General features: G+C 45.1%; 5 protein-coding genes across 6 annotated transcripts; 3 read left to right on the forward strand and 2 right to left on the reverse strand.

Annotated features, from left to right (window-relative positions):
• Positions 1-241: 241 nt before the first annotated feature.
• On the reverse strand, positions 242-2977 carry BCIN_15g03000 (hypothetical protein). Its single transcript, XM_024697528.1, has 4 exons — positions 2702-2977; positions 2507-2616; positions 1637-2443; positions 242-1580 (listed from the first exon to the last, which is right to left on the reverse strand). Exons 1-4 carry the CDS (start codon positions 2792-2794, stop codon positions 578-580), a joined length of 2013 nt encoding a protein of 670 aa, XP_024553344.1. The 5' UTR covers positions 2795-2977; the 3' UTR covers positions 242-577.
• A 6177-nt stretch (positions 2978-9154) lies between these two features.
• On the forward strand, positions 9155-11197 carry BCIN_15g03010 (hypothetical protein). The gene has a single exon (XM_024697529.1). It carries the CDS (start codon positions 9941-9943, stop codon positions 10481-10483), a length of 543 nt encoding a protein of 180 aa, XP_024553345.1. The 5' UTR covers positions 9155-9940; the 3' UTR covers positions 10484-11197.
• A 5329-nt stretch (positions 11198-16526) lies between these two features.
• On the forward strand, positions 16527-22433 carry Bcctk1. Of its 2 annotated transcripts, XM_024697530.1 has the most exons (4): positions 16527-18197; positions 18268-19748; positions 19802-21472; positions 21537-22433. In XM_024697530.1, the coding sequence occupies exons 2-4, from the start codon at positions 18442-18444 to the stop codon at positions 21772-21774; spliced, it is 3216 nt and encodes a 1071-aa protein (XP_024553346.1). In that variant the 5' UTR covers positions 16527-18197; positions 18268-18441; the 3' UTR covers positions 21775-22433. The 2 variants fall into 2 exon arrangements, with proteins under 2 accessions (XP_024553346.1, XP_001558262.1); XM_001558212.2 differs by having other exon boundaries at positions 16527-19748.
• Positions 22434-22950: 517 nt separating this feature from the next.
• Positions 22951-24292, forward strand: BCIN_15g03030 (hypothetical protein). Its single transcript, XM_001558213.2, has 3 exons — positions 22951-23248; positions 23306-23718; positions 23820-24292. Exons 1-3 carry the CDS (start codon positions 23162-23164, stop codon positions 24055-24057), a joined length of 738 nt encoding a protein of 245 aa, XP_001558263.1. The 5' UTR covers positions 22951-23161; the 3' UTR covers positions 24058-24292.
• Positions 24293-25450: 1158 nt separating this feature from the next.
• BCIN_15g03040 (hypothetical protein) lies at positions 25451-27042 on the reverse strand. The gene is made up of 2 exons (XM_024697531.1): positions 26488-27042; positions 25451-26436 (listed from the first exon to the last, which is right to left on the reverse strand). The coding sequence occupies exons 1-2, from the start codon at positions 26711-26713 to the stop codon at positions 25799-25801; spliced, it is 864 nt and encodes a 287-aa protein (XP_024553347.1). The 5' UTR covers positions 26714-27042; the 3' UTR covers positions 25451-25798.
• Positions 27043-27344: the final 302 nt, after the last annotated feature.

The raw sequence follows: 27344 nt of genomic DNA on the forward strand, positions 1-27344 counted from the left end.
TCATAAGAGTCAATGTCTATATTTCTTCTTCACCCATCGTTATCTTAAGAAACTTGGGCCTCACTCCCTGGCCTCTTATCTTACCTATGTACAATCGTGCCACATGTAAACTATCTGATATGGGGATCTCACCGGGTATCCACAGTTATATGACAGCAAACTAGTCGTCAGCTCGTCAACCGCCATTTTTTATTATGAATGCATCGATTTTTAATCACAATATCAAGAATTAAGGAAGATTTGAAGTTCGAAATTTCATTTATATTATTTTTTGGTATAAAGTAAAGATCCATTGTATCCGAACGACTGTAGTATATGTACCTGAGAATTGAATTTTGTATTATCGAGGACGTGACATGAGCAATATGAGCAACTTTGTTTTGAGTTCCAAAAAGATCCGATCCGCCGATAGCTAAAGAAAAGAAAAGGGAAATGGGAAGCGTGTTAGAGCCATGCCCGTGAAAATGATTGTGTCCTTTACTCCTCCGCCCCCCTTCTAGATACCCTATCTAGATACCAGTGATCTCGTTATCGTTAAAGTAATCCGAGAGATAAGAAATAGTCATGATTATGAAGCCTACAACAAGAAGGCTGCAATACCGGCAACGGCGAGAGCACCGAAACTAGCATCAACCTTCATGGCAGCACCAGTGAATTGAGCTGGACCGGTTGTGGTAGCAGTGCCGACAGCAGCAGGTGTGGAGGCCAAGGTGGTAGCTTGAGAGGAAGTTGCGGCTGGGACAGTGGCAACTGGAACGCTGGCAACTGGTGTTTCTTGGACTGGAACACTGGCGACAGGGGTCTGTTGAACTGGGACACTGGCAACTGGAGTCTCATGAACTGGAACACTAGCAACTGGTGTCTCGTGGGCTGGGATGCTGGCAATAGGAGTTTCATGGGCTGGGATGCTGACAACCGGTGTCTCGTGGGCTGGGATGCTGGCAATAGGAGTTTCATGAGCTGGGATGCTGACAACGGTTGTCTCGTGGGCTGGGATGCTGGCAATAGGAGTTTCATGAGCTGGGATGCTGGCAACCGGTGTCTCGTGAACTGGAATACTAGCGACAGGGGTCTCATGAACTGGAGTACCAACGGAAACTGTGACAACTGGGATGGTGACAGTTCCCGGAGCGGTGATTGTGTGAGGAACTGAGCTGACGATAATTGTAGTTGGTTCGGGGCAGTATGTAGTCAAGTAAGACACAGTGATGGTACTTGGAGTCGGCTTGACAGAAGGAACAGGTGTAAAATACACTGGAGTTCCAACTGAAACTGTGACAACTGGGATGGTCACAGTTCCTGGGGCTGTAATCGTGTGAGGAACCGAGCTGACAATAATTGTAGTTGGTTCGGGGCAGTATGTAGTCAAGTAAGACACGGTAATAGTACTTGGAGTTGGCTTGACAGAAGGAATTGAAACAACTGGGACAGTGACGGTTCCTGGGGCGGTAATTGTGTGAGGGACCGAGCTGATAGTGATTGTGGTTGGTCTAGGGACATATGTAGTCAAGTAAGATACAGTGGTACTAGTGGTTGGCTTGGCAGTTGGAACAGTTGAGGTGTAACTGACTGTGCAAGGGCTATTAAGATATGGTTAGTAAGACACAAATACATCAAATGAGAATGAAGAACGTACCACTTTGTAACAGTCAAGGTTGTGGCTGATGAGACGGTGTAGGTGAAGTTACCAATGGCAACGGTGGTGGGAGATGGACAGTAAGTGGTGTAGCTGCTGACAACTGTGGTGGTCCAGACGACTGGTGTAGTCTTTGGTGGGGTTGAAGAAGTAGAGAATGTATAGTTTCCATGAGGAGGAACAACGACAGTGGTCTTTGGTGGCGCCGAAGAAGTAGATGATGTATAGTTTCCGTGAGGAGGAACAACAACAGTGGTCTTTGGTGGCGCCGAGGAAGTAGAGGAAGTATAGTTTCCGTGAGGAGGGACAACGACTGTAGTCTTTGGTGGCGCCGAAGAAGTAGAAGATGTGTAGTTTCCATGAGGAGGAACAATGACGGTGGTCTTTGGTGTAGCACTGGACTTGACACTGCTCTCGCTGGAAGATGGGCTGGTTGGGACCGAGGTGCTTGATGGATGAGGCTTGCTAACGGTGCAAGGGCAGTCTGTAATGGTCAAAGTAGTTGACTCAGTGACAGTGTATGTCTTGGTTCCAAAAGTCAATGTAGTTGGAGTAGGGCAAACGGTTGTAAGGATGTCGGTGGTAAAAGTGGTCCATGTTGTGTGCTCGGTCTCTGTTGGCTTGACAGGCTTTGTGGTTGGTCCAGTGCTCAGAGGAACTGTTGGATGACTGGTGATGACCGAGGAAGCGCTGCTGGCAACACTCGATGAAGCTGGGACAGATGGAACAGAGTTGCTTGGCTTGATTGACGAGGATGCTGGAACAGTTGGAACCGTCTTGTCAATGGTGGTAGAGTACGTGCAAGGGCTACAATGTTACGTCAGTATTCCGAACAAATCTTTCTCAACTTGATGAGTCAAAAGAACATACCAGTCAGTGATGGTCAAGGTAGTAGAAGCAGTGACGGTATAAGTATTCGTTCCCATGGAGAAAGTGGTGGGGTGTGGGCAGACAGTTGTATAGATATCAGTAGTGATAGTCTGGGAGAGAAGGGGTGTCAGCACATGCGATCTGGCGGGGCAAGAAATATCAACTGATATCAACGACCATTGGGAGGAGACTAACCGTATACGCAATGTTGGTTCCGTTGGAGTACTTTTGGCCGTTGACCACGGCAAGAAGCCCGAAGGCTGTGAGGAACGATTGGAATGTCTTCATGTCTTCTTATTTTCTCTTCCACGACTGTGGTTGTACGATTACAATAGCGAAAGTGGGATGATATTAAGATGTTGTGTTGATGGAGGGGAAGGGGAAGGGTGAAAGACGAGATCGATGCAACAAAACCTGAACGAGCGTGGTTATTGTTGATGTGTGGTTTGAGGGAAGAAAGAAGAAAAGGCCGATGAGGATGGGATGTCGAGTGCATTAAGTAGTTGGTGAGCCTCTATGCAGGCAGGCAGGTACGAATTGCATGCATGCATTAGTGTTCTTTTCTTTTTCTTTTTCTTCTCTTTCCATCTTTTGTTGACTTCACTCTGACGGCTAGTCACTCCGTCACTCGGGACAGGATTATGTCAAAGGTGAAGTCTGGTACTAAGCCGGCAGGTGCGAGGGTTGGTACGAAGGAAAAGCTGCCTACCTGGTACTGGAGGCGTGGAGTAGTGCAGACCGTAGGCAGCCACTGTGCTGTCCATGTGTGGATGCGGAAAGAACGACGGTCCGCCTTGTCTTGCCTTGCCTTTCTTTGCCTCCTGCCGTTTTCTGCATTTGCGCCTCAGTCAGTCTCTGGCAAAGTGCCGCCGCCACCTCTCAAGAACGATCCAATCGAAGCATTTGCCGTGTGATACTGGACGCTCTATGTGGTGCTATCCACGCATCAAGGTATCAATCTTCATTCTCCAGACCTGCTCCTCCACCACTCCCTCCTCGCTCCTCACCACTCACCACTTGGGAATAACTTTGCACTTTTAAGTTTGGATCTATTCTTTACGAGCTTCGATTCTCCACAAATGAAGAAGCCACTACTGCACATGCTGCATATACTGGCTTGGTATGCATCTACAAGTGGCTGTCCTTGGATCATGAACCTGAGCGTGGTGAGGGGGACATGGAGAGGAAAATCGCCATGGAAATCGAAATGCTTTTAATTCTTAGAGTGGTGAGATGTGTGGAAACTTCGTACATTCGCTCCAATGAGATGCCAACGGCCTGCCAGCTACTCGAACTAGGTCACGAAGTAGCTTTGATTATCATTCACTCGATACTCAAGACAGGAAAAGAAAAGACTCCAGGTCCGGAACACGATGTGATTGAGTGATACGAGGATGATGATGGAGGTCGGAATGGCATAGAAAATGACACGAGGGAAAAAGAAAGACTGAAATCTTTATTCCGGATTCCGAGCCATGTCTCATTCGACTTTTTGCTCGCCCACTACTCTTCATTGGATGTTCCTTCCACTTTTCCCCCAACTTCCAAAGTCAATTTTCCCGCGCTTGTGCGCTCAGATCTGCGTCATTGGTGAGCTTGATTGATAGCATATCTATTTTGATCCGAAGGTTCAGTCCAACACGAGAAACTCTCAACTCCCAAGCATTTGGACAAAAGAAATTCATTTACAGAGCTACTTGAAGCCTGGTGCCTTCTACGCCTATGGCTATCTGGTTAGAGGAAGGGACGACTTCTGCGTCTTGACTCCTACTTTAGGAGTTATTCCGAACGTCACATCCTTTTCATTCGTTGGCAGCTTAGCACCTGGCCGTTTCTCGTACTTTCTATCATCCTTTAGCCAATCGCTGCGATGCTACTTACTCGATGGCTTCACGTGTGCCTGGCTACTTGCGACCGTCATCGCTACTGACATGGCGGACAATGTCTTGACGGCAATAGTGTGAGCTTGGTGCGGGCCTTTCCACGTTGAAAGGTGGTTAAACTTCCTCGGCCATGACTTGACTGGGCTGTTCTTAGGTCGCGCCCTTTTCCCTTCTTCTTATCGCCCTAGGTAATAGCCGTCAATGGTCTTTCCGAAGCATAAGGTACAAGTACGGTCATTGGATGATTGGGAGTCTAGGATAATCATGAACTCGAACAGTTGGGATAAGATGAAAAACTTGTTAGATCTGTTATCCACCCGTGAGCGATTAGCGGAAAAGCTCGTCTCTTTTTGGCGTCGTGGTACCCGTTTGCTGGAATCAGCACTCCGATAAGATACTGTCTCTAGCAGGGCGGAATAACTGGGACTCCAAAAATATACACTCTTTTCGATATTCGATATCAATTCAGGCGATCATTTATTTGGTACAAAAATAGGATAGATGCAGATTTCTTAATCAGCTGTTGTTTCTCAAGTGATGTGTATCGTCGTGATCTCGATATAGATTGGTGTTGTGGTGAGAAAATGGAATACGGGCGCTTTTAATATGTGAGTCTATTTGAGCGACAGAGTATACGGCTTTCTTCACCCATGAGGAGACTGTGTGGTGCACACAATCATCCGTCTGCCAAGAACGTTATCTACTAAGAAATGGTGGATGTGAGAATACGAGGAGATAGGGAAGTAACATCAATCCTAACGAATCAGGACATTGCTGAACTCAACATACTATTCTTTTCCCGTCAAGCTCCATGCAAGAAGAAATGTCAGCACTCTATGTCACTGTTGTCTTTGGCTTGCTGCTTGCCAATGCAATGCTATCGATACAGATATTCGCCATAAAGATGGAGACATCGAGTGGGTTTGGTGATATGGGGAACACAAGGTCAAAAGTTCACGTAGGGCTGGAGGAGCAGCCTGGAGAGCAAAACGTGTTCTCAACCATTTGCTGGTAAAGCGTTTGATTAGAGTATGGAAGGGATTTCATCGACACCTCTCACTGCTTCTAGACCACAAGCTCGGCTTACCAGTAGACTGAAGATCTTTCCAGACACACCCGAACCTGGCACCTAGATCACGCCTTTGACATGGATTGGAGCCGCGCACCGCAAGATTCTGATTCTGACGTCAAGTATGTATTTTTTGGTGGACACTTTCGTTCTGAGTGATTTCGGTCCGACATAACACGAAGATCAGGACGAATGATAACAGCGAGTGTAAAAGGCCCAGAGGGCTCTCGGACGACGTTCAAATTTGGTCCAAGAATGTTCCGCCATCGGGATTGATTGCCAAGTCGATTCGCTCCTGGGAAGCCAACAAACTATCGTATTTCATCGGGAACAGCCCACACCACGGCGCGGACATCTATTTTTGTAAGATCTTGGCTTGATAATCAGCCTGCTGTAGGTGTTGGTCGGTGGTCAGTAAAATACGACACAATCATACCATACAACAACATATGTGGCGAGCCGTCAACAGACAGCGGATATAATCATCTCCTGTTGTCCCATCTTTTGGAAACGAAAAAAAAAATCATCAGTCCAATCGTTGCTTCTTCGATCCAAAATTTTCATACTATGTCTTCACATGTCTTCACATGTCTTCAAGTACGAGGTTGAGAAGGTAAGATTTTCGCTGCCCACGCCGGTATACGGACCATTATCCATGATACATACCGGTACCTATGATCCAATTCCGACATTTCGAGAATTTTGAGCCGTAAGAATGCATCCGTGTGATAGATACATTTCCAGCAATAGAGAGACCGAAAATCTCTATGCAAAGATTCCCAGCCCTTCTTATACCTTTCAGTGCAACGCCGTTGACCCTACGTTACGCGTTCACACGAGGATGGCATTCATCCACGTTCTAAACTTGACATGCAGCCACGCAACCTATGTTATTGTCTAATACCACCACAGCAGTTAAGCCATATCACCGTGCAATCCTCCACACCACCAGATGACTTTGCACAGTAGGGAGAAAACATCGCCTTTACGTTCGCTATACACAAACTTTTTTGTCAAAACCTCGGCACGATGATTTTCTCACAGGCTCTATAACATGACATAGTTTCAAAATACACCATCGCTTCTTCAAGTTTTGCCGGGCCTATGTGATGGCAATTCTGATTACATTTCCAATGCTACAAGCCTACAAGTTGCAACTACCGGTATTGTAGAATTCTCAACATCCCAGAGTCCAGAGTCCAGAGTCCAGAGTCCAGAGTCCAGAGTCCAGAGTCCAGAGTCCAGACTCTCTGTGGGCGCAGCAACGAACTATCAGTAATTGCCGATCTCGATTTGCATTACCCAGTTTATGCACCTCGTCGACTTGACATAAATCATTAGCACAAATGTCTCCATTTTTCCAACTTCGCCTCGTCGGGGATAGAGGAGAGATTGTGAAAAGTTTTCTACTTAGAGTTTTCATCCTTCTTAATTGGTGGTAGTCTCATTGTCATGGAGACTCACGGAATATTCCACATGGCTAATAAGCTTATCCAAAAGGCTTTAGGTCAAACATAAATCCGTCTCACACTTCTTCCATTGTGGGATTTTTTCTTCACTCAGGTCCGTAATTATGTGACGTATATTGGGGCGTGAAGGTGAGAAGATCTTTGCACATCTTTTCATCTAGATTCTATGGCAGTCGATGAGGGAGAAATGAATCCAGAATATCTATACGAGACTCCGACAGGTCTGGGATAGAGCCTTTCACCGAGTTCCCAAATCAGCTCCTCAATCCGTATTAGACCATCGTATATTCACATGAACGAAATGAAGCATGTCTACATCCACGTACATCCACACCGTGGTTTGGCCACCTGAGGCTACAGAGGGAAGCGAATCACAGCCGGTCATTACCCATATGCTTCCATCTGTCACCAACCAGAGCCACCAAACCTATCTTCTTCACATGCCAGTTGGCAAGAAGGAAAAACGGATGCCCAAAAGCGGTGTATCTTCTTACATTTAACCCAAACGTACGGGAAGAACTTCCGTCCAAGAACACGGCCAGACTCCCGCACCGCAGCATAGCAAAATCTAGATCATGAATCGCTCCTTTCACCGGGGATCCTCCAGTAACTTAATCCGAGTGGTCGCTTCAGTAGAAAACCTTACTCAGCAATCGGAAATTAGGATAGGCAGTGCAGTTTGTGGTTTCATCGCTTAATCTACCACATGTCGAGCCCCGCTATTACGCCGGTGCTCTGGTTTGAGACTTTGGGTATTGCTTGGTTGTTGATCTCTTCATGGTTCTTTGTTATTCCTGAGTCCTGAGGTTGCCATCCGGACTATTGTGAGATCCTGAGCATCAATGGGGGATTCTTGTTTACGCTGTTCTGGATGTATACTGTGCACTGATGAGACGGATATGTGGAGTTCAGCGGTGTATCAAATGGGGTCAGGGATCCGGGTAGGTAGAGAGGTGCGTATGTTGTGGCCGACGTAATGATCGAGTGATGCGTGGAATGCCAATCACTAAACGTGGGAATTTATTGAATGATTCGCATGCCTGATGGATAATATGGATTTGAGTTTTACAGGCTACACGATGGATTCGTGGCAGTCGGTAACTCGAGAAGTCGTATTGTCAATTAGACAAAAGAGATTTTTTCGATTTTTAGATTTTTCTTCTCAGCCCCTGGCGCAGGCCCTAAATGCAGGCCAAATTGCATGGGCGTCGGACTCCTTGCGGGTTCCTGGGGCTACTGCAAGGGCAAGCGAACCCTTATGGATACTCACATGTGTCTGTTCCAGAAGGATTGCTGTTCGATGGCGTAATGTGTAAAGAGTTTTTGCGGGATTTACATGATTATTCGATGCAATTAATAATTGGAGTGCAGGATGTCAGGAACTCAGAACTCACATGAAGTGGACTAAACCTCTTGGATTTTACACGACATGTGCAGCAGCACTCTGTACACACATGTAAGCTGCAGTTGCAGCAGCTCTTCTCGTCAGCCAATCTGCTCAAAGTCACCCATAATAATTGAAACAGTGAACAGACTTTTCTATACGGCTGATCCTTGCTGAACGCACGCTTCCGCTGCCATCCTAGATAATATCAGGTGAATATCGTCCCCGCTATCGAATTGCCCCCCCTACTGCAAGATGTGAGCAGACCTTGTATTGATGTTGTTTAGAAAGACTTCGAAAATACAAGGTTGCAGAGGTCGAGAACAATTGGGAAAGTAGCTCATTATTCGTGTAGCAATGTTTACCCACTCCCAGTCTCCAACGAGTCCGAGGTTTTGGAATAATATCGATTCCGTGATTTACCCATTGCCATTGTGTTACGGCATCTCCTGGGCCAAATGCTTCGGCATGTTGGATTTTGTGATTGCGAGGTAACGACTCAAAGAAGTAATATATCGATACTCACATCAGCCGTTCATATCATAACCGGTCACTGCAGGAAAACCCTTTCACGCAACCAATCTTCCAAGCACAAACACAGATACTTCGACAAATGACTCGAGTCCCAAGATTTTCGAGTCTAGAATACGTTTGCCGTGCTTGCTTGCCCTTTCATTTTCGTTGGGAAGGAAAACACTGGCATCAAGAATTACTATTACAGATATGAATCATGGAAACAAATGTCGTGAAGCTCATTGGCTACTTGGATTACAAAGGCATTCTCCACATAGAGACAACCACCAAATAAACTTTCACGTTTCCGCTACGCATGCCCTACGCATCGGCTGCCGTTAAGACTCAGGAACAAAACTGTACAATCCAATCAAAGCGTAGTCGCATCAATCCCTTGACTCCATTCTTCCCACCAAAGGAAAATTCTCAATCTCGCCAAGGCTAGTTCTCCCGAGTCTCAGATGCCAGTAGCTTCCTGATGGGGTTTGGTGGCGTGTTTACGAATTCTGTCTGGCGTGGCCGCCTCCAATAGCGGAATGTGGGAAGGGTACGGAGCATGCACCCAGAGAAGAAGCAAACGTTCTGGATGCATTTGCGTATTCGACTCCGATTGAACTACTTATGGATGACATGACTCCACAATTGCCGTAGCTTGGGCTCAGCGAGCCTGAGCTAAAGCGTAAATGTCCGCGCTGGCGTTTTTCCTGATTGAATCATGGCACTCTAGTCGTGTCCCCTGAATTCACACTCAGTCGTCTGTCTATATAATCCGCTGTACCTCCATTTGTGTTTCTTTCTTTTCTTCATCCACGACGTTGTCAACAAGAGTTCACTCATTCCTTTAAGTTACTCAAACATTCGATCTGAGATCGCACTTGACTTTACAGTCACTCCACAGCTTCCACAGTCAGCTCAACAGCAAAACTTGTCTCTACGACACCAGAACTTTTCAGTCTCGACGACTTTGACAATACCGGTCCATACATTCGATCCAAAACTCTCATTGCCAAATTCAGCAACCAGTTTAAATTGACCAACTTGAAGTAAAGCCTAGTCTTACTTTACCCCAATCAATCCTTACCTAGTTCAAAAGTTTTTACAAACACATCACTCAAAATGCAATTCGCTACTTCCATCCTTGCCGCTACCGCAGCTCTCGCTACCATCGCTTCTGCCGGTACCGTGCACTTCGTCAACCAAGACAGCACCACCCGTACCTTGGTCTTCACTCCTACCTCTGGCTGTGCTTCCATCGATTCCCTTACCGTTTCCGGCGATTCCACTGCCGACCAAACGTTCCCTACCGGCTGGATTGGCAACTGGTACTCTGTCTCCGAAGGCGCCGACAACACTTCCGGTATGCTTGGTGAAGTCTGCTTCGATTCCTGGGGAGGCATGACTTACTTTGATGTTTCTGCTATCGTCAACCCAGATGATGTTAATGGTGTCAAGGAGATGTTCCCTTTGAACACCAACACTCCTCTCTCTGGCTGCCAAACCTTCCCTTGCGACAACGCCTACAACCTTCCCGACGACGTCCAAACCCAAGCCACTGATTCCGATCAGCTCGTCTGTCTCATCGGCAACCTCGCCACCACCAAGCGTGAAGCCAGAGCCAAGGTCGGCAAAGAATTCGTCACCGGTGGAGGATCCGCTTAGATTCCTCACTTCTTTCATTCTTTGTTTTGGTAGTCGAGCAGGTGCAAGATATGTACATACTGACCGGTCTCACATACCAACGCATACATACATTACATTACATACAAAAAGAAAAGAAAAGAAACAATGTACGTCAGCGCCGCTAAAGCGTGCTGCGATGTGGCATACGAAGTTTATGATGGTTCTATCATGAGGATATATAAAAGGATACACGGAACGGACAGGACGGAACCGACCTCCTGATTGGACAGGCTGGACTGGATATTTTGGATACGGTTGTGGTGTATTGGCGTGGGATTACCCTTTTTTCATTTTGGGAACCCTTTTCTTGATTTTTACCTGGGGAAGCGGGTGATTCGTTTCGATTCGTTTCACTCGCTTTTCATATAGACTTTTCTCTTTTTTTATATATATATATCACTCACGACTTCAAAAGTTTATGGTTTTTCAGATGGTGGTTTGAGGCTGGGATGAGGGGATGAGGAGATGTTTTCACTTCTAACTTCTTTCTATCCACTTGTTGGATACAATTAAATTATTCATTCTTTTGATCATTACAATATCTTTGATGATGTGTGCTTTTCATGTGTGTGTCTGTGTGTAGCGCGATGTGTAGTGCAAACCCCAAATCCAATCAGACCAGATGAAACGAAGTGAAGGGATGAAGATGAAACTCGACCCAGGCCAGGGCATTAATTACCCCCACCAGTTCCAAGCGTGTCTGCGAAAGTGGGATGAGAGGGGAGTTTACGCACCTACTAGGAAGAAGCTTCAAACGATTCTTGGATTCTTGATTCCGCTCCTCCGATCCGAATTCCGATGCGTGGCCTCACACTTCGTTCGGACTTTGCATTCTGCATTTCGGAGTTCCTGGATAGAGGTAGAGGTAGAGCTCGCTAGCTCGCGATTCAATTGCTTTGGTTTTTGGTTTTTGGTTTTTGTTTTTTTTGCTTCTCATTTTCGCATTCTGCAGTCCATTCAATGTCGGTCGGCTCATTCACAAATGTGCAGTGTGAAGTGTGAAGTATCGCACCATTCATACCGGCACCTCATCACATTCAAATCCACATCCCTCTCCTTCTTTCCTCACCCTCACCCTCGCCAAATCATTTATCGATACATACATAGGCTATGTCTCTCTATCCACATGCACATCTACGACTGAGTCTGGATTTTCCCCATCATCCGATTCCGTGAATGTGGTGGTCGTGCGTGCGTGCGTCGTCCTGAGTCCTGACTGGTGTCGTCCCAAAATCTCACCCCGTCCGTTTGGAAATCTGGAGAGAGACGAGGATGTGCTTTTCGATGCCTGTTCCGTGTTGTTATTATTGTTGACGACACCATCCAGTGCCCGCGTGGAAATCGGATTCGCCACACGTGCAAAGTACATTTGACCCATCAAAACGACGGTTAGCGTGGGACTTGGACTTGGACTTGTGAGAACGAAACTAGCCATTTCCTCCTTGCATACACCGCGGAAACAAATGCAGTGTCTGCTCATAGGTATAATGAGATGATTGAAATGGATGAAATACGAGGGGGGAGGGGGGCTTGAATTACCACTTTCAATTGACGAGGCAAAAGATTTTTCTATTCATTTGCATGTCTGATCACTTCTTCGTTTTTTTTTTTCGAATGTTTCCGTGATTCTATTATTAGTAGTCTTTGAAATTTTGTCATCTTCTTTCATAGTCTGGATGGCTCCTAACCTAATCACTGCAAGATCAGCAAAAGCTTCATGTAAAGGGTCTGTGTGAATAAAACTATAATTCCTCACAGACCCTTCCTTCTATTATTGTTTTCCGTTGCAGTTCATAGGTTGCTCCCCTTCAGACAATATCTGTATGCCAAAGATTCTAAATCGTACGTTTCTGAGTGGGCATTTAATAGGGGTTGTCAGATCAATTCACAATATGTACGAGAGGGCTTATGTGAATGCGAATCTGTTTGAGAGGGTGTGGGTGTGGGTGGCTTCGGTTCGGTGGTGATGAGGGGGGGGGGGGTTCTGGTTATTTAATTTAATCATAATGATATGCTTTTTTATATTATATATTATGCTGTTATAATAGCCTCTAAGACCCATATTGATGGGAATATTGGAACGAAAGGCCTCTCTGCTTGTGTGACTTTTTGGTGGTGTGGAATATCGACGTCGCTATGAAATATAGAAAAATAGACCAAGTGAAATGATTGTTTCGTTACGAAATACAACTACGCAATGGACTGACCGGTTGAAATACACGGGGGTGGATTCAATCGAATGAATGATTATTTTGTATTTAGATTATGAGGTATGGAGGATATTGTATTAATGATTTATGATAGTTTTCGCTGAGTTGTGGAGTAGATACTAACTAAGTGATTGGCTACTATATAGTATGGAGACGAGAGATGGGAAATGGGAAATGTGGCTGCGGAGTAAGAAATGGAAATAATCTGGTGGTTTGGTCTGGAATCGAGGATTAGATGTTTGACGGACAGAGGGGTTGCAACTACCGAGGGATGTGGGAGTTTAGAGGAATGGATGGATGGATGAATGGACGAATGATACCGAAGAGATCAAAAAATAGAGTGATAGGATGGGTTTGATTGAATTTTGGATGTGTTGAGTCGTTTTGGGGCATGATATTCGATCTCTATGCTTCTCTTTGTTATGCATATCAGTGAGTGTACGTAGTACACACGAACTGATGGGACGTGGCAAGAATTGTTTTACAATTAGCAACATCTTCTAAAAAAAATTGGTTTGGATATTGTGAGAACTATGGTAATGAGGTCATTAAAGACTGAATAATAGAATAGGAGCTTCGGGTATTGGATGATTGGAGAATGAATCTGTTTTGAATTTTGAAATTTGAAAAGTGTTTTGCTGGTTCACGTACTGACTGGGTGTGTTGATGTCGAAGTGCTTGATGATATTGGATAGGAGAGGGATTGCGTAGCTTCAATTTACTTACTTACTTACTTGTAATTGAGCAATTGAACTTTTTTCGGTCTTGAGGCTTCTCAATAGCGTTTTTTACTGAGGGGAATTGCCTGGAAATAAGGCATAGTGAGTTGTAGTAGAGCAAGCTCACAAAGTTTGAAATTGTCTCGAGTGGGAGTGGCATCTATGGATGTTAGATGATGATTGCTGCCATGGATTGGCTGAAGAGAGATAGATCAATTCATTTCGTTTCTCAATTGCCAGGCTTTGGATGCGATGACTGTGAAAAGTAATTCTGTACCTTTCATAGGGGATCGAGGATTATCTTGGCATGGCTGATGTGGTAGAGGAGAGGCGAGGAGAGGGAAAAAGAAGGGGGGGAAGGAAGGAAGGAAAAGATATAGGAGAAATAAACTAAGTGAGATTTGAATTTAAGGCGTATTTTATAAAGAAGGATAATGCCAAATTGCGCATTCCAACAACTCAATCTGTCCGAACTCGACGCGCAATTCGTGTATCCCAGTGCTCGGTGGAAAATAACACGCCGTGCAGGCTAAAAATTTCTTTCACTATGAGGATAACGCTGTTAAATAGAAAAGAGAAACGTTGAATCCTTCTTCTATGCTTCACCTCTCTTTGCGTGTAGTTCACTCCAATTAATACGTCGCCCCTCGATGACTCGCTCGTCGGCAACCTTAGCACAGCATGAACAAACTAGCCCGTCGATATTTTGAAACTTAACAATATCTTCCTCGCTCCCACAGTGTATCTTTGGAAGCTGCTGGAGAAGTCACTTTCAGCTTTTAGCTTGTCCAATAAGTCCTCATAAGATAGCTATCTACCGTATTTAGAAGGAAAATAAAAGCGTTTATGCAGACGCTGGAGATACAGCAATGTATCATTAGGTATATGATCCAAATTAAAGACAGTGCAAAGACCTTGGGCGGTCCAGTCAGCGATGACGGGGGGCCCTGCTCTATTTCATCGCATACGAATTTAGCTATGTCTATGCCTAAGTATTGCAAAGTGGCCTCAAACCGGAAGGATATTGCTGATGACAATAGGAGAAGTGTCGTTATTATACCCTGGTGCTCTGCTTCGAGGTTTTGACAGACGGCAGAAGGTAGCACTGTTGAGGAGCTATGAAGATGCAAATCGTGACTTATCATGCAATGTATAATGTTTGATCAGGTTCATTGATTTTCCACAAGAGACATAGCTCTATGTCTGGCATGACCCACCATCTGTTATATCACGAGGACAAGAACTGATGAAATGATCAACCGCATATATTTCCTTGAGCTCCATTGCAGAAATTGGCGCACGTAAAAAAAGTTACTTAGATTAGAAGTGAGAATCAACCGATCTTGAAGCATTGAAGCAGTCGAATAGAGAATTTTTCGGTCAACCGGGCGCTAACAATTGGCTACTAAACACCTGGTGTTTGCGAGCTGATATAATCCTCTCACTCCAGAAGAACGTCGATCCTCACTGACTTCGATGAGAATATCTCAGGGCACCAGGACCCGATTCTCACAGTGTGAAAAGCCGAAGGGAGCTCCACTCTTTCCTTAACCGAAAGACCACGTTCCACATGCATGTGATCCAAGATCACTATCAATACGTGTTAGACATATGGTCGACCCAAATCCTCAATGACAACATCAGGAAAGTTATTAAACTTACTGGTTTTGTATATCCCAAGCTTCCAAATCAGTTCCTTCATTGACGAGAAATTTACATCTTGATAATTGCCCGGCAAATGCTGCTATCTAGAAATTGCATCGGCATGAGATATGTTAAGCCGCTCAAAGGCATTTCGCAGATCATCCAGGTGGGAGTGGCGTCGTTCATAAATCTATGTAGATGGTCGACCAGCTCCAATCATCTGCGGTAAAATCGTTTCCGAGCATGAAAGAAAGAAAGAAAGAAAGAAAGAAAGACGTATCACCAAAGCTATGATACCATAATAATCAGTACCACGTAGAGAAGCAAGACCTTCATCGAAGAGATTTCGAATAGCATTCATGCGCCCGTCTCTATAGAGTCTGAAGATTGTCGGATCGTCCGGAACAGCTCTGTATGCTTTAATTCGGGTTTGAGAGCCCTACACGACTTCGAAAGAGTAATTCTGACCCCAAGGCTGACACCGGACAGTTGTAGCAAATGAAATGGATGCATGAGCAAATTGGTGCGCGACTTACAAGTGTCGTCTGCAGATAATAAAGGAGTGATGCAGATATTTGTTGTTCCAAAAAGTGTGTTAATGGTAGAGAGGCTGTGCTCTGTATTGCCCAGAAAAACAGACTTTCTCCGTAGGCTTTTCTCGGCGGGTTTTGAAAATGTAGCAGATGCTAAAACCCATAGCACTCTCGAAGCCGAGCCTCATGTCAGGATATTTGATATTGCATGCAAGAGCTCGACCTTCCACTTTTAGTGCACCGAAGTGTACGTTACTGTCTGGTGGATCTCTTGATTTGATTCCAACGGCTTTCGAGGCCAGCTTTTGCAGGTCGAGCTTAATGCCATCTACCATATTCATGAGCTGCTGTTGAGATTTATAAGTCTGCATGGTCAGAAGTCTAGTTATGCCAGGAACTTTCAAACACGCAACCAATGAAGTACTGGCTGAGAAGAGTCCTGGCTCGCCAGGACTAAGGTCAACTTCGTGCTCGATGATAACGTCTGTAGCTTCTCCGTCTCTATACCTCCCTTAGTAGCGCACCATCTCTTGATCAACAGGATAGAATCTGTATTTGGGAATGCAATCTTTTAACTTGCAAGTCTCGGAGTGATGCAACAACGAATCGAGACGTTTTAGTCGCTCTTAGAACCGAGAGAGTTCATGTCAAATTCCATAGCAAATTAAGTGAACTGAACTGCGACCATGGATAGTCATAGTAAATGCGGAGGAACACCAGGTTTGATATAAAGATCCCACAAACAGTGCGGTTGGTGCATAACCGCCTCTCACACGTGACTAGCCATTCATTTACCGGCCAGTGATGCAGAATACGTTAGCACGGTTGCGAATATTTGAGCACCAATCGAGATTATATAATCAAGGTCCAAACGAATGGAGAGCCTGGAAGCCTTGCTCTCAAACGAGTAAACTTTGAACAATCAACATATTATTATCATTACCATTTTGCCAAAAAAGCCTACAAACTTCATTCATGTATTATCATTCGCGATAGAATGCTGCAGGACGACGGGCTTTAGGAGAAATGAAAAATCAACCAAGGTTATGCAAGTAGCGGTACAGTCTTTCTCCAAGATTTCGCCGCTTGTCAACAATCGCACATGCCACCGTTTCGACATCGCAATAGGCACATTTCGAGACGATTGCCCCTAGATCCTTCGACATGCCCCCGTTCATCCCAACGGGCTGGACTTTAAAAGCAACATATGCCATTGGCAATACTAGTCGCAGCTCATACACTATCTTGGAATCGGCAATAAGCAACATCTATGGTGGTATGTGATTTTGTATACCGCGACACCCAGTATCTATCATCTACCTACATGCCCCTGCGTATGCCGATACTTCTCTCAGAATAGCGACGATAGTTTTCTATGTGATGGCTTCAATTATTGTTCATATGGTTAGCTTGAAAGGCTGAAGGCTGCTGTCACCCCTCACTAATAGTTGGACCTGCGGATTGATGGAAGTAGCTGATGTTTATCGGCATGGGCAAGCCACAGGATTATTTGTGAATATGCCATACCTAATGAGTCCCTGATATGCTTGAACGAATTCTCTACACGCCAATCTCGACACCAGCACTTTTGATATCTGCAAGGCGTCAAACAGTGGTTGCTATTTTAACAAGGCTGAAGTTGGCACATGTCCTACCGTTATAAACCTCCCTGGATTATGATTAGGCCTTCTTATGGTCCTATGCCGGTTGGATCTATTTGATTCAGAACAAGAACTGGTCTACAAATATTGGACATTTGACATGGCGGTTGTTGCTGGGTGATTTGAAGCACTCGTTATCCTTGCCCAAATACTGAGTCTCCTCACAAAGCTCTAACCTTTGACTGCTGCCCCAACAGCGATATCAAACCATGACTCTATGAAGATACTCGGGGTTCCAGTCACTTATGATAGATGTTATCATCATCCACATCCATTACTAGAACGAGCCTGCAGAATAGTACAAGAATCCAAGAACTCCACAATCAACAACAGCGAAGGGCTCCCAGACCACCGTCTACTATTCAACTACTGGGCTGTCTATCTTTGCAGAAAGGTTCCGCGGGAGTTGGCTCCCCATCACACTAGGGACGTGGTCTGCACACATTGCTGGGAAATATTCGAGGGTTAGAATCCCTTGAGCCTTGTGCAGCTCAGGCAGAGGCAGATTCTATTGGCACAGCCATCTTGACGATAATTTCTTTACTTTCTCTTGTTGTGTTTGCGTATCCACGCGTTGTAGATAGAACTTTGCATCCTTTACGTGACTTCGAAATTGTAAACGCGGTTTGGATACCGATGCATGGAATTCGGAAGGAAGGACACAAAGCTCGGTAATCTGTTCTGCTCTGCTCACTCGGTGTCAGTATCGGCATCGGACGATTCATTCGAATCTTTCCCCTCCAAAGAACAACGAGTGTGCAGTGTTCTTGCTACAATCGTGGCTTATTTTGCAGCTTCACGGATTATGGGGTCCCGATGATACGGCCAGGAACACCATTATCAGACTCGACTCGATTCAGCACGCACTACAATCAACACCAACCACCACCACAACAAATAGGCAAGTCATACAATCAGATATCTAGGTAATGTAACACCAAGATCCCTCCCAATTTTTTATTTCCTCATCATCTTATACTTTTCAATTGTTTCAAGGCTGGCATCGTTATTTCTTCGGAATTCTTTTCATTTATTCGATTCCCCTCAACTTTTCTCTCTGAACGTCTTTTTGTGTCGCATTGTATGGTTTAATGCCAATCCATCGACTCAATTCTCGCTAAGCCTAAAGAAGCGCGCCACTTTAGCAAAATCATCGACATTGCCTCAATTATGCCTCCAACTCCACAACCAAAAGAACACCCTCCTGCTCGAGATGCGATCGCGCTCGAGATGAAAGACAGCTGGAGCCCCGGTGACGATCGCAGAGATAGAGGTAGAGTCGACCGAAGAGTTATTGAAAGACGGTCGAGAAGATCAAGGTCTCCCACGTCACGTCGGCCGGACGCCGACAGGACACCCAATACAAGAGATCGCAGCACTGATAGGTCCAGGCCATTGCAAGATATTGAAAAGTCAGATCGTAGTCCAGACCGCAGAAGGCCATCATCCCCCCGGCCAGGAAAGGATACACAAGAAGACGTATTGAAGCGCAATCAAGGCAGGGAACTACTATTGGAGACGCGAGGCTCAGAAATAGTAAAAGGAAACACAGCTCATTCCCCTCAACAATTAAAGCGAAGAAAGAGTCGCAGCCCATCGCCGAGTCGCAACCAACAAAAGAAAATTCGAAGGAATTCTCGCAGTCCAGTACGGCATAACGGAGCTACGAAAGGGTCCCGGCGAGATAGGAAGCGACGAAACCGGTCTACATCACAACACCGACATCGACAATCTGAACCAAACAGGAACAATCAACGCGAGGAAGGAAACCCAAGAGGTCGTAGAGATTTTGGGAAAAACGATAAGCGTGGGCGATCTCCTGGCCAAAACCGCGATAAATTTGAAAAGTCTCGTCCCTCATCCGCCCTGGACTACGACGATCCACCCACGAATCGTAATCAATCCCCCAACAGATTTGATGAGCAAGAACAAAAGGACGGAGGAAACCCAGCACCAAATCTGATTGAAAATAAGGAAAGGAAGCGAGACGTTTCCCCATACTCAAGCCGTCGATCGCCAGAGCCAGATAAATACGAACATAAAAATCGCGGCCGTCGTCAATCCCCTCGTGCACCGAAAGGGCCAAAGGGAAATCGGAGACGTTCCCCCAAGCGAGAGAAGGGACGGCCCTCACGAGACGAGTATCGCCCTAACACTAAATCTCGAGGTCGACCTACATCGGCAGCTTCAGGAGCGAATAGTATTGAGGTCAAATCGGATAAGATGGCCAACAGAGGATACTATGGTAATCAGCAAGGGTACAATCCAAACCAACAAATGCAGGCTGCATTTCCTTTAAAACCACAATTCAACCAAGTTCCTCAAGGGTCTCAAGCTGATCCACGTCAATTTTCACAATCTCCACAACATCAAATGACCCCAAATTCATATCATGGTTCACCTCAGGCACAATCGCCTTATTCTTCTGGGCGGGGAAATTGGAACGGCTCGCAGCAACAACAGTTTTCGCCCTCTCCGTAAGTTTTATTGTGCTAAGACTAATAATTTTCTAATCTGACGAGACTTGCAGGCAATTCCAACAAAATTACCAGCAACAACCGGGATATGCTACTCCTACTGGCCCACAAAGCCAAATGTATGGTAACCAAGTTCAATCGCCTTCTCATCAAGGACCTCCTACAGGGCCAATGAACAATAACTTCAGAGGCAACCAACGCAATTTCAGAGCGAACAATTTCAACCCCCGAGGTAGTCGTGGCAACCAGTTCAATCCTCAATGGAATCCTCCTTCTGGTCCCTCAGGCACCAACCGCCCCCAGTTTACCAATTCTGGTAATGTCACACCCCAGCAAATGTCACCGCAACAACAGTTTCCACAGCAGAATTCATTTGATTCAGATGTAATATCAATGCAGAACCAGGTGGACGAAAGCGAAGACTTATTTAGACCCTCAAAAGACCTTCAGGCTGAGGATACTAGCAAAAAGAATGATGAACAAATGCCTCCTCCTAGTCGACCAACACCAACAGGGCCTCAAAGTCAACAGAATTCTTCGAAGTTTAGTTTTGCTTTCAAAGGTCCAGCTAAAGCGGCAACCACTCCGAAGCCAGAAATCTCCCAAAAGCTCAGCGCTGTACCAATCAAGCGAGATGTGCAAAATAGTCCTCGTGGCCCTGTAACGACAAGGAATATTCCTACAGAGCCAGCATCTGCAAGATCACAACACGTATTCCGCGAACCGCCGCCTCCTGTCACGCGTAAGGTCAAGAAGATTATGCAACGTTTAAAGCCAAAGCCACAGTTATTACCCGAATACAAGGCATCAGATTCGGTGTACTATCGAAAACCTGGTAATGAATCTGTGGTAGGATCTGGGACTTATGGTAAAGTGTTCAAGGCTATCCACGTCTACACTAAGAAGTTGGTCGCTCTGAAGAAGATACGCATGGAAGGAGAACGCGACGGGTTTCCTGTGACTGCAGTTCGAGAAATTAAATTGCTACAATCCTTGAACCACCCAAACATCGTCACCTTACAAGAGGTAATGGTGGAGAAGAACGATTGCTTTATGGTTTTCGAGTATCTATCACACGATCTTACGGGCTTGCTCAACCACCCATCCTTCAAGTTGGACGCAGCTCACAAAAAGCACCTTGCTAAGCAGCTTTTTGAGGGTCTTGATTACCTCCATCGACGAGGTGTCTTACACCGGGACATTAAAGCAGCTAATATTCTTGTTAGTGACGAAGGGCAATTGAAATTGGCAGATTTCGGGCTGGCTCGATTCTACGCAAAGCGAAGACAGCTGGACTATACCAATCGTGTTATTACTATCTGGTATCGTTCACCAGAACTTCTCCTTGGAGAGACACAATATGGTCCTGCAGTGGATATTTGGAGCGCAGCCTGTGTTTTGGTCGAAATTTTCACTCGCCACGCAATTTTCCCTGGAGATGGTGGTGAAATCAGCCAACTCGAGAAAATTTATGCTGTGCTCGGAACGCCAAATCGAAATGATTGGCCTGGCTTAGTAGATATGGCATGGTTCGAACTTCTGAGACCATCTGCTAAACGATCCAATGTTTTTGCAGAGAAATACAAGGAACGTGTTACGCCAGCCGCGTTTGAACTTCTAGATGCCATGTTTCAATATGACCCGGCCAAACGACCTTCTGCTTCCGATGTTCTTGAGCATCCATATTTTACGACGGAAGAGCCCACGCCAAGACAGGCTATTGAGTATGTTATTTCCTTGCTTACAACCTCCTTTTACAGATGATCATCAGCTAACACCGTGAAATAGACTCAAAGAACTCAAAGGCGATTGGCATGAATTCGAATCCAAAGCGTTGCGGAAAGAGAACGAACGCAAGGATAAAGAAGCGCGAAGAGCGGCCCAAAAGGAAAAGGAGAAAAAAAGAACTGCGGAGAGTGAAGCCTCTTCTGATAGAGACCCAAAGCGTGTAATGATGGCACCCCCAGATATACCAACGCCATCTGCCATGCCTAAAAATCAGGAAGTTGTCGCTTCGAGCAACTAGACTGCTTCCACTACGCTCCCCGCATAGTAGGGATGAGAAAGTTCACAAAAAGTCGCTTACAGGATTGTACATTTGGAAGGAGCGCTTTTGGCATTCAGGAACCAGGTGGAATAAAGCATTTGTAAGATTATTTATATTCATAATTAATGGGACGCGAAATGCTCTTCATGGGATGGGTTTCAGATGAGAAGTCTAGAAGACGAAGGTGGAGTAAGAGCGGGCGTTCGGTGATGAGGAACGGGTAGGAGAATCCATAATTATCTTCATAACAGTGCTCTATGCATTACGAAAGCGAATTGCACGTCCCTTTCCAGTTTTGTTGCTTTATTTGGGAGGGGGATGTGTTATGGATGAGGATGGAGATTTCTCGTAGTATAGATGCGAATGCGACTATATTCAGATATCGTGTCTTGTAGTGCTGCATGTTGATGTGAATGACATGTGACATGACATGATGGCACTTGAATTCTTTCATCGGTTTTATCACATACAATCGTGTCAGGGCATATTCTTTTCCGTCCTCTTTTTTATTGATCTCACCTTTTTTATGCTCAGATACTTTTCTCGTTACTTTTTTCCCTCCCTTTTACTCCACGAATACATATCTAGCCTTAGGTTTCTCAAATTCTTACTCCTACGCAGGATCTAATGATTACTCACCATTTCTCTTTACTTTGCTCTGTTTCTGTTTTATGTCAGGAGTCTTGAAAATAGCTTTTCTATAATTTCATAGAATTTAGGGAGGATAGAGGAGGGGTTGTCGTTTCAATTGTTTTTCTTTTCATTTACTATGCGCATTTGGCAAAGGAGGACAGCTACTAGGTAGCTGATGGAAGCGAGGAGAACGAGCGAGATTATGGAAGAGTGAGGAAGTAAAAAGGGGCGACTTGAAAAAAGAATGTGAGAGAACAGAACTCACAGCATACACAGCCAAGAAGCGAAATTAGTCCGGGGAACAATGGTATGTTATCAACGAGTAGCTTGTTTTATATATTGATTTAAGCAATTGAAATATTCGACGAATTTCAAGACGAGAGATTGGAAGGTCGAGAGTTGATCTATCGACTTCTGATTCGATATATATCCTCTGGTAAATGAACTCGGACTTGAAACATGCAAGGTTAATAAAAGCAATGCAAGCAAGCAAGCAAGCAAGCAAGCAAACAAAAGTCGTTTGGCCTCGTTGGTCACCTAGGTGACCGCGGATGAAACCAGAATATGGAATCTTCTGGTCGCACAAACAACATGTACATAAAATTACTCGCACCGGCCGGGTATCTCATTCTAGAGTACAAACACAAGCACGCTTCCTCGAGTTTTCAATCCTCGAATATTTTTCCGAGACCTTACCTACACGAAAGCGCCTCGCAGCAAACAAAAACTCAAAATGTCGCATCGACGTACCAACAACTCGACGAAAGCCGAGATCGTCACATCTCAAATCTTTGCATCGGGAACATTCAAAAACGTTTGGGTATTTGATTCTCATCCCGATACTCTCTTTCGAATATCCACGCTAACTTCCTACCAGGCAGGTCACTACACCGAAGGCGACCGCAAAGGCCAACCCTGCGTGTCCAAAGAATTCAAAACCGGCTCCGTATACGAAAAACACTATTTCCACGAAGAGCTCGAGATCATCCGACGCACGCAAGAAATCGTCGATGACTTCCATACGGCGAGCATTATCCCCGGGCGAGAGATTATCGTCAATACGCCTGCAATCTGGACGTATGAGAATAGTGCGGGGACAAAGGCTGGACATAAAAGTTTGGTGGAGCCGATGATTGAGAATTTCGAAAAGTTTAATAGTAATACCGGGTGGACGGGACAGGAAACAGTGTGGAATGATGCGATGCAGGCGCCGAGTCATTTCTCCTATCATGATTCTGGGGGACGCTTTTTGTTGTGTGATTTGCAAGGTGGTTTGTATAGTGATGGGTAGTAAGTATCTTTCCTTCTACTTTTGATATTTTATCCCTTGCTCGTCTGCTTCAGTCAAGACTATATCAACTGGTGTGAAAATCTCCTAACGCTCTAATTAGCATTCTCTCAGACCCAGTCATCATGTCTCAAGCACATGATTGCGGACCCGCGGATCTGGGAAACGATGGAATCAAATCGTTCTTCGAGAGACATCGCTGTGGACAATTCTGCGATCGGAATTGGGTTAAGCCTGCTCTTACGGGGAGGGCCCCCATCCCGATGCGTCAAGGAACTACGATGGAGTGTCCCCCAACTCGTTATGATCGCAATCCTCTGTCCAGATTAAGAGAGTATTAGTGAAGGGATTGATGATCGAAGTTGTGACGGGAGTGGAATTGCTAGTTCATCTGTTTGATCATGCTGGTGGTTCGAGAAAGTGCTCGGCGTTGTGGGAGCCATGCAAGATGTGAGGTTGCTAAGTAACGCTTGAAGTAGCATGATTAGCCGAGGAAATCCAAATTTAGAAAATACACCTTCTCCATTGTGTGACTTAAGCGATAGATAGCAAGAATATCGAGTCGCCCCCAACTCAGTGATTAGTATGATATCTTGTTTCAGGATGATCGAAGATGAATCCCAAGAATTCCTTTTGTAGCTCAAATCTGTGTTCTTGAAAACAGGTTTTACTGTATACATAGGATGATAGATGAGCTCCAATCTTGGTTTGTGAGATTACAAGATATTCGGGCACTCTCCAACAGAGCCTAACATATCATCTTGCATGAGATAATGAGTTATGACTTTGCTACCTCTTTTCTCGAATTCAAAACACCAATGTGCATGTCTTGATTAGTATCTATCACCTTTCATATCTTACTACCACCGAACTATAAAACCAGCACTGTATCGGGTGGTAAATGGTAGCACAGCATAGAGCCATTGAGCATAGTCTTCCTACCCGCGCCGCTTCCTTTAATTCCTCCCGATTCTGTTGCCATTTTCCCTGTAGAAATCTAAAGCACCTACGTGTACGCCCGTTTACCCAGCAGTTGCCAATCACGTACACACCACCAACCATCACCAAAAAAACAAGACTTAACATTGGCCTCCTATTATCTACCAAATTATAAGCATTACATACCCTTGCCATGAGGATCTCAAGCCCCGGAACGAATTTTCTCTTGTATTATTCAAGCATGTGGAGAGTTCTACAATCGTTTCCACTGTAGATTGAACACCATGGGAAAAATTGGGGGCTGGTGAGATTAAGATAAGCACAATCATCTCTGATGCTGGAGATCAGCTATGGATCTAACAGATGGAGTGGAGAGTGGATCGAGGAGCGGACAGCGGCTGAAATAACCGGCTCGTCAAACTCGAATTCTTTTCACAGTTAACATCATTTCGAAATTGCATAATAATATCATGCTATATTTAGAACTCTACTAAAACTATGGAAGTTGTGAATTTTACGCTCTTTGGCACTTTTTTGAGTCGAAATTTCGAAAGTTCGCTTTGCTAGTTTTTTTCTTGGACAGAGACTATGTTGTTGGTGTGTCAGCTTATCATCCAGAAAGAGAGAACAACCACCATTTGCATAAAGTTCAAGGAAAGATTTAAGCGACGTTTCACAGTTTCTTTCGTTAAAGAAATATCCGAGATGCACTGGTTATGTGTGGTACACGTTGGTCTAGTATGCTTCTGCGGAGCTGGAGCCGAGCTTCTTTATGATCATCACCTTGAACAGAAGTGAGTAGCCCCGAAAATGTGGAATCATGATTATGGGAAAAAAATCATTGACGTGTCAAATAATAATAAATAAACTCGTGTCTGCTGCTCCCTGGCTACCTCAACGTGGCTAGTGATTGTAGAATCCCGCTTCAAACTAAAAGCCACTTATAATTACAAGAGAGAACAACAGACACGCAAAGAATTTTTAAATACATTATGAAGAGCTAGAGCACAGATTGTGTCTATTATGATCCTCCTAAATGAAAATCGGACTAACTAGTGATAACCGGATGGCTCCGATGCACAGAGAGAAATGGTCCGGTTGATGGTGGATGTTAAAGGGCAATAGTGTATTAAATCTCATATCTCATATCTCGTAGATCCTGTTCTCTGGTTTCTGGATTTCTGAATCGCGTGGTGCTTCCACCAGGGGATACCACTGTTGAGACCCCGAGGTCACTGCAGTGGTCGTAGAAGGGGCGAAACTTGAATGGCCGATGGTCGCACTCTCTGGATGGGTGTGTGGAGCGTTCGGCCGACGAAAGAAGCGTCCTAAAGCAAAAGCTGCGCCGACAATAGAAAAAAATGCAATTACAGAACCAATACCAATTCCTGCCTTGGCACCTACACTTAGCTCGCCCGAAGATTGTATGCTGACTGGTGCAGAAGAGGCTGTTGGCGTTACGGAACTCGAAGAACTTGTCGAGGTGCTTGAGGGCTGATCTGTCGTACTACTAAGGGCAGCGCTTGAGGCATTGGTGGAAGTCGTGGGGTCGGTACTGGCTGCACTACTCACGGAGGTTGTAGAAGCAGATGAGGAAGTTGTAGATACGATGACATTTTTCCCGGTAATATTGACAAACTGACTTTCGAAAAGGTCGGTTGTGCCGCTGTTGAAGATGCCGAAAAAGAACGCATTCCCGGCGTTCAGGTCGAATTTGGGATTGCCATTGGCACCACTCAGATCAACTTTCCATATGAATTGTGTAAAACCTATCATGTCTCCTAACAACCATGAGCATATTTAACTAGAATCACCATAGTCAGAGAACATACTCGAGTTTGGAAGATACTGGAACTGTGGCGTCCCGCTTTGCCAAAGAACCAAAGTGTTATTCTTCCATATGGACTGCCACTGAACGGTGAGCTCGGTACCAATCTCAAAGGACCCCTCGTATTTAGGAGGATTGGTCTGGTTATTCGGAAAGATAAAGTTATTGACGGTGACAGCATCGCTTGTAAACGAGCAGGCAAGGAAAACAAAGAACGATAACCAAATCATAGGAATTCCTAGCACAATTTGATCCAAAAAATGTGTTGAAGATTACTGTCGTTTGTGTGATAGATTTTTGACTTGAGAGACAAGGAAACAGAAGAAAAGATGGAAATAGCCTCTGGTGTAGTAGCGGGAGAAGACGAAATGGATGCTCAGAGGTTGCTGCGGTACAAAAGAAAACATGTAACAGGGAAGAAAATTTGTGTGGCACACCTTGCATAAATGTTCGCGCGAAGCATCTCGACAGCAGTCATACTGTGCTGACAATACTAACAACAGTTGAGTTAAACTTAGGAATCAATGCAGTGTAAGCGCCCATCCGTAATTTGGGGGTCGTAAATGCATGGTCTTCCAAAACATCTAACCAAGAATCGGCCTATTCATCGGATATCATTGGTTCCAAAAATCTCGGTACCAGAGTGTCGGGACAAACTACTGAGAAAATTTGAACGATTGGCTTACCGGAACCAAACGATAAGCCAGCATCTTCGGCCCGGATTGCCCCTTTAGGAAGGTTATTTCCCTGCGCCCTGACAGACGCTCGCCTTGCTTCAAACAGTACAGAAAGGTTAAAATAGGATTACAGGTCAGGGGGCAGGCTCCAAGTTATTAAATCTTCCCATAGAACCCTAAAATG

This window comes from Botrytis cinerea, chromosome 15 (assembly GCF_000143535.2).
Source record: "Botrytis cinerea B05.10 chromosome 15, complete sequence".
Classification (NCBI taxonomy): Eukaryota; Fungi; Ascomycota; class Leotiomycetes; order Helotiales; family Sclerotiniaceae; genus Botrytis; species Botrytis cinerea.

What these genes read in the sequence shown, in the direction of transcription:
- BCIN_15g03000 (XM_024697528.1), bottom strand. Translation starts at nt 2,794, where the DNA reads ATGAAGACATTCCAATCGTTCCTCACAGCCTTCGGGCTTCTTGCCGTG. An exon ending in GAACCAACATTGCGTATACG is followed by an intron (nt 2,617 to 2,701) that starts GTTAGTCTCCTC and finishes CTTCTCTCCCAG; the next exon opens with ACTATCACTACTGATATCTA. An exon ending in ACCTTGACTGTTACAAAGTG is followed by an intron (nt 1,581 to 1,636) that starts GTACGTTCTTCA and finishes ATATCTTAATAG; the next exon opens with CCCTTGCACAGTCAGTTACA.
- BCIN_15g03010 (XM_024697529.1), top strand. Translation starts at nt 9,941, where the DNA reads ATGCAATTCGCTACTTCCATCCTTGCCGCTACCGCAGCTCTCGCTACC.
- Bcctk1 (XM_001558212.2), top strand. Translation starts at nt 18,442, where the DNA reads ATGCCTCCAACTCCACAACCAAAAGAACACCCTCCTGCTCGAGATGCG. An exon ending in CAACAGTTTTCGCCCTCTCC is followed by an intron (nt 19,749 to 19,801) that starts GTAAGTTTTATT and finishes CGAGACTTGCAG; the next exon opens with GCAATTCCAACAAAATTACC. An exon ending in ACGCCAAGACAGGCTATTGA is followed by an intron (nt 21,473 to 21,536) that starts GTATGTTATTTC and finishes ACCGTGAAATAG; the next exon opens with ACTCAAAGAACTCAAAGGCG.
- BCIN_15g03030 (XM_001558213.2), top strand. Translation starts at nt 23,162, where the DNA reads ATGTCGCATCGACGTACCAACAACTCGACGAAAGCCGAGATCGTCACA. An exon ending in GAACATTCAAAAACGTTTGG is followed by an intron (nt 23,249 to 23,305) that starts GTATTTGATTCT and finishes ACTTCCTACCAG; the next exon opens with GCAGGTCACTACACCGAAGG. An exon ending in GGTTTGTATAGTGATGGGTA is followed by an intron (nt 23,719 to 23,819) that starts GTAAGTATCTTT and finishes CGCTCTAATTAG; the next exon opens with CATTCTCTCAGACCCAGTCA.
- BCIN_15g03040 (XM_024697531.1), bottom strand. Translation starts at nt 26,713, where the DNA reads ATGATTTGGTTATCGTTCTTTGTTTTCCTTGCCTGCTCGTTTACAAGC. An exon ending in CCAGTATCTTCCAAACTCGA is followed by an intron (nt 26,437 to 26,487) that starts GTATGTTCTCTG and finishes CATGGTTGTTAG; the next exon opens with GAGACATGATAGGTTTTACA.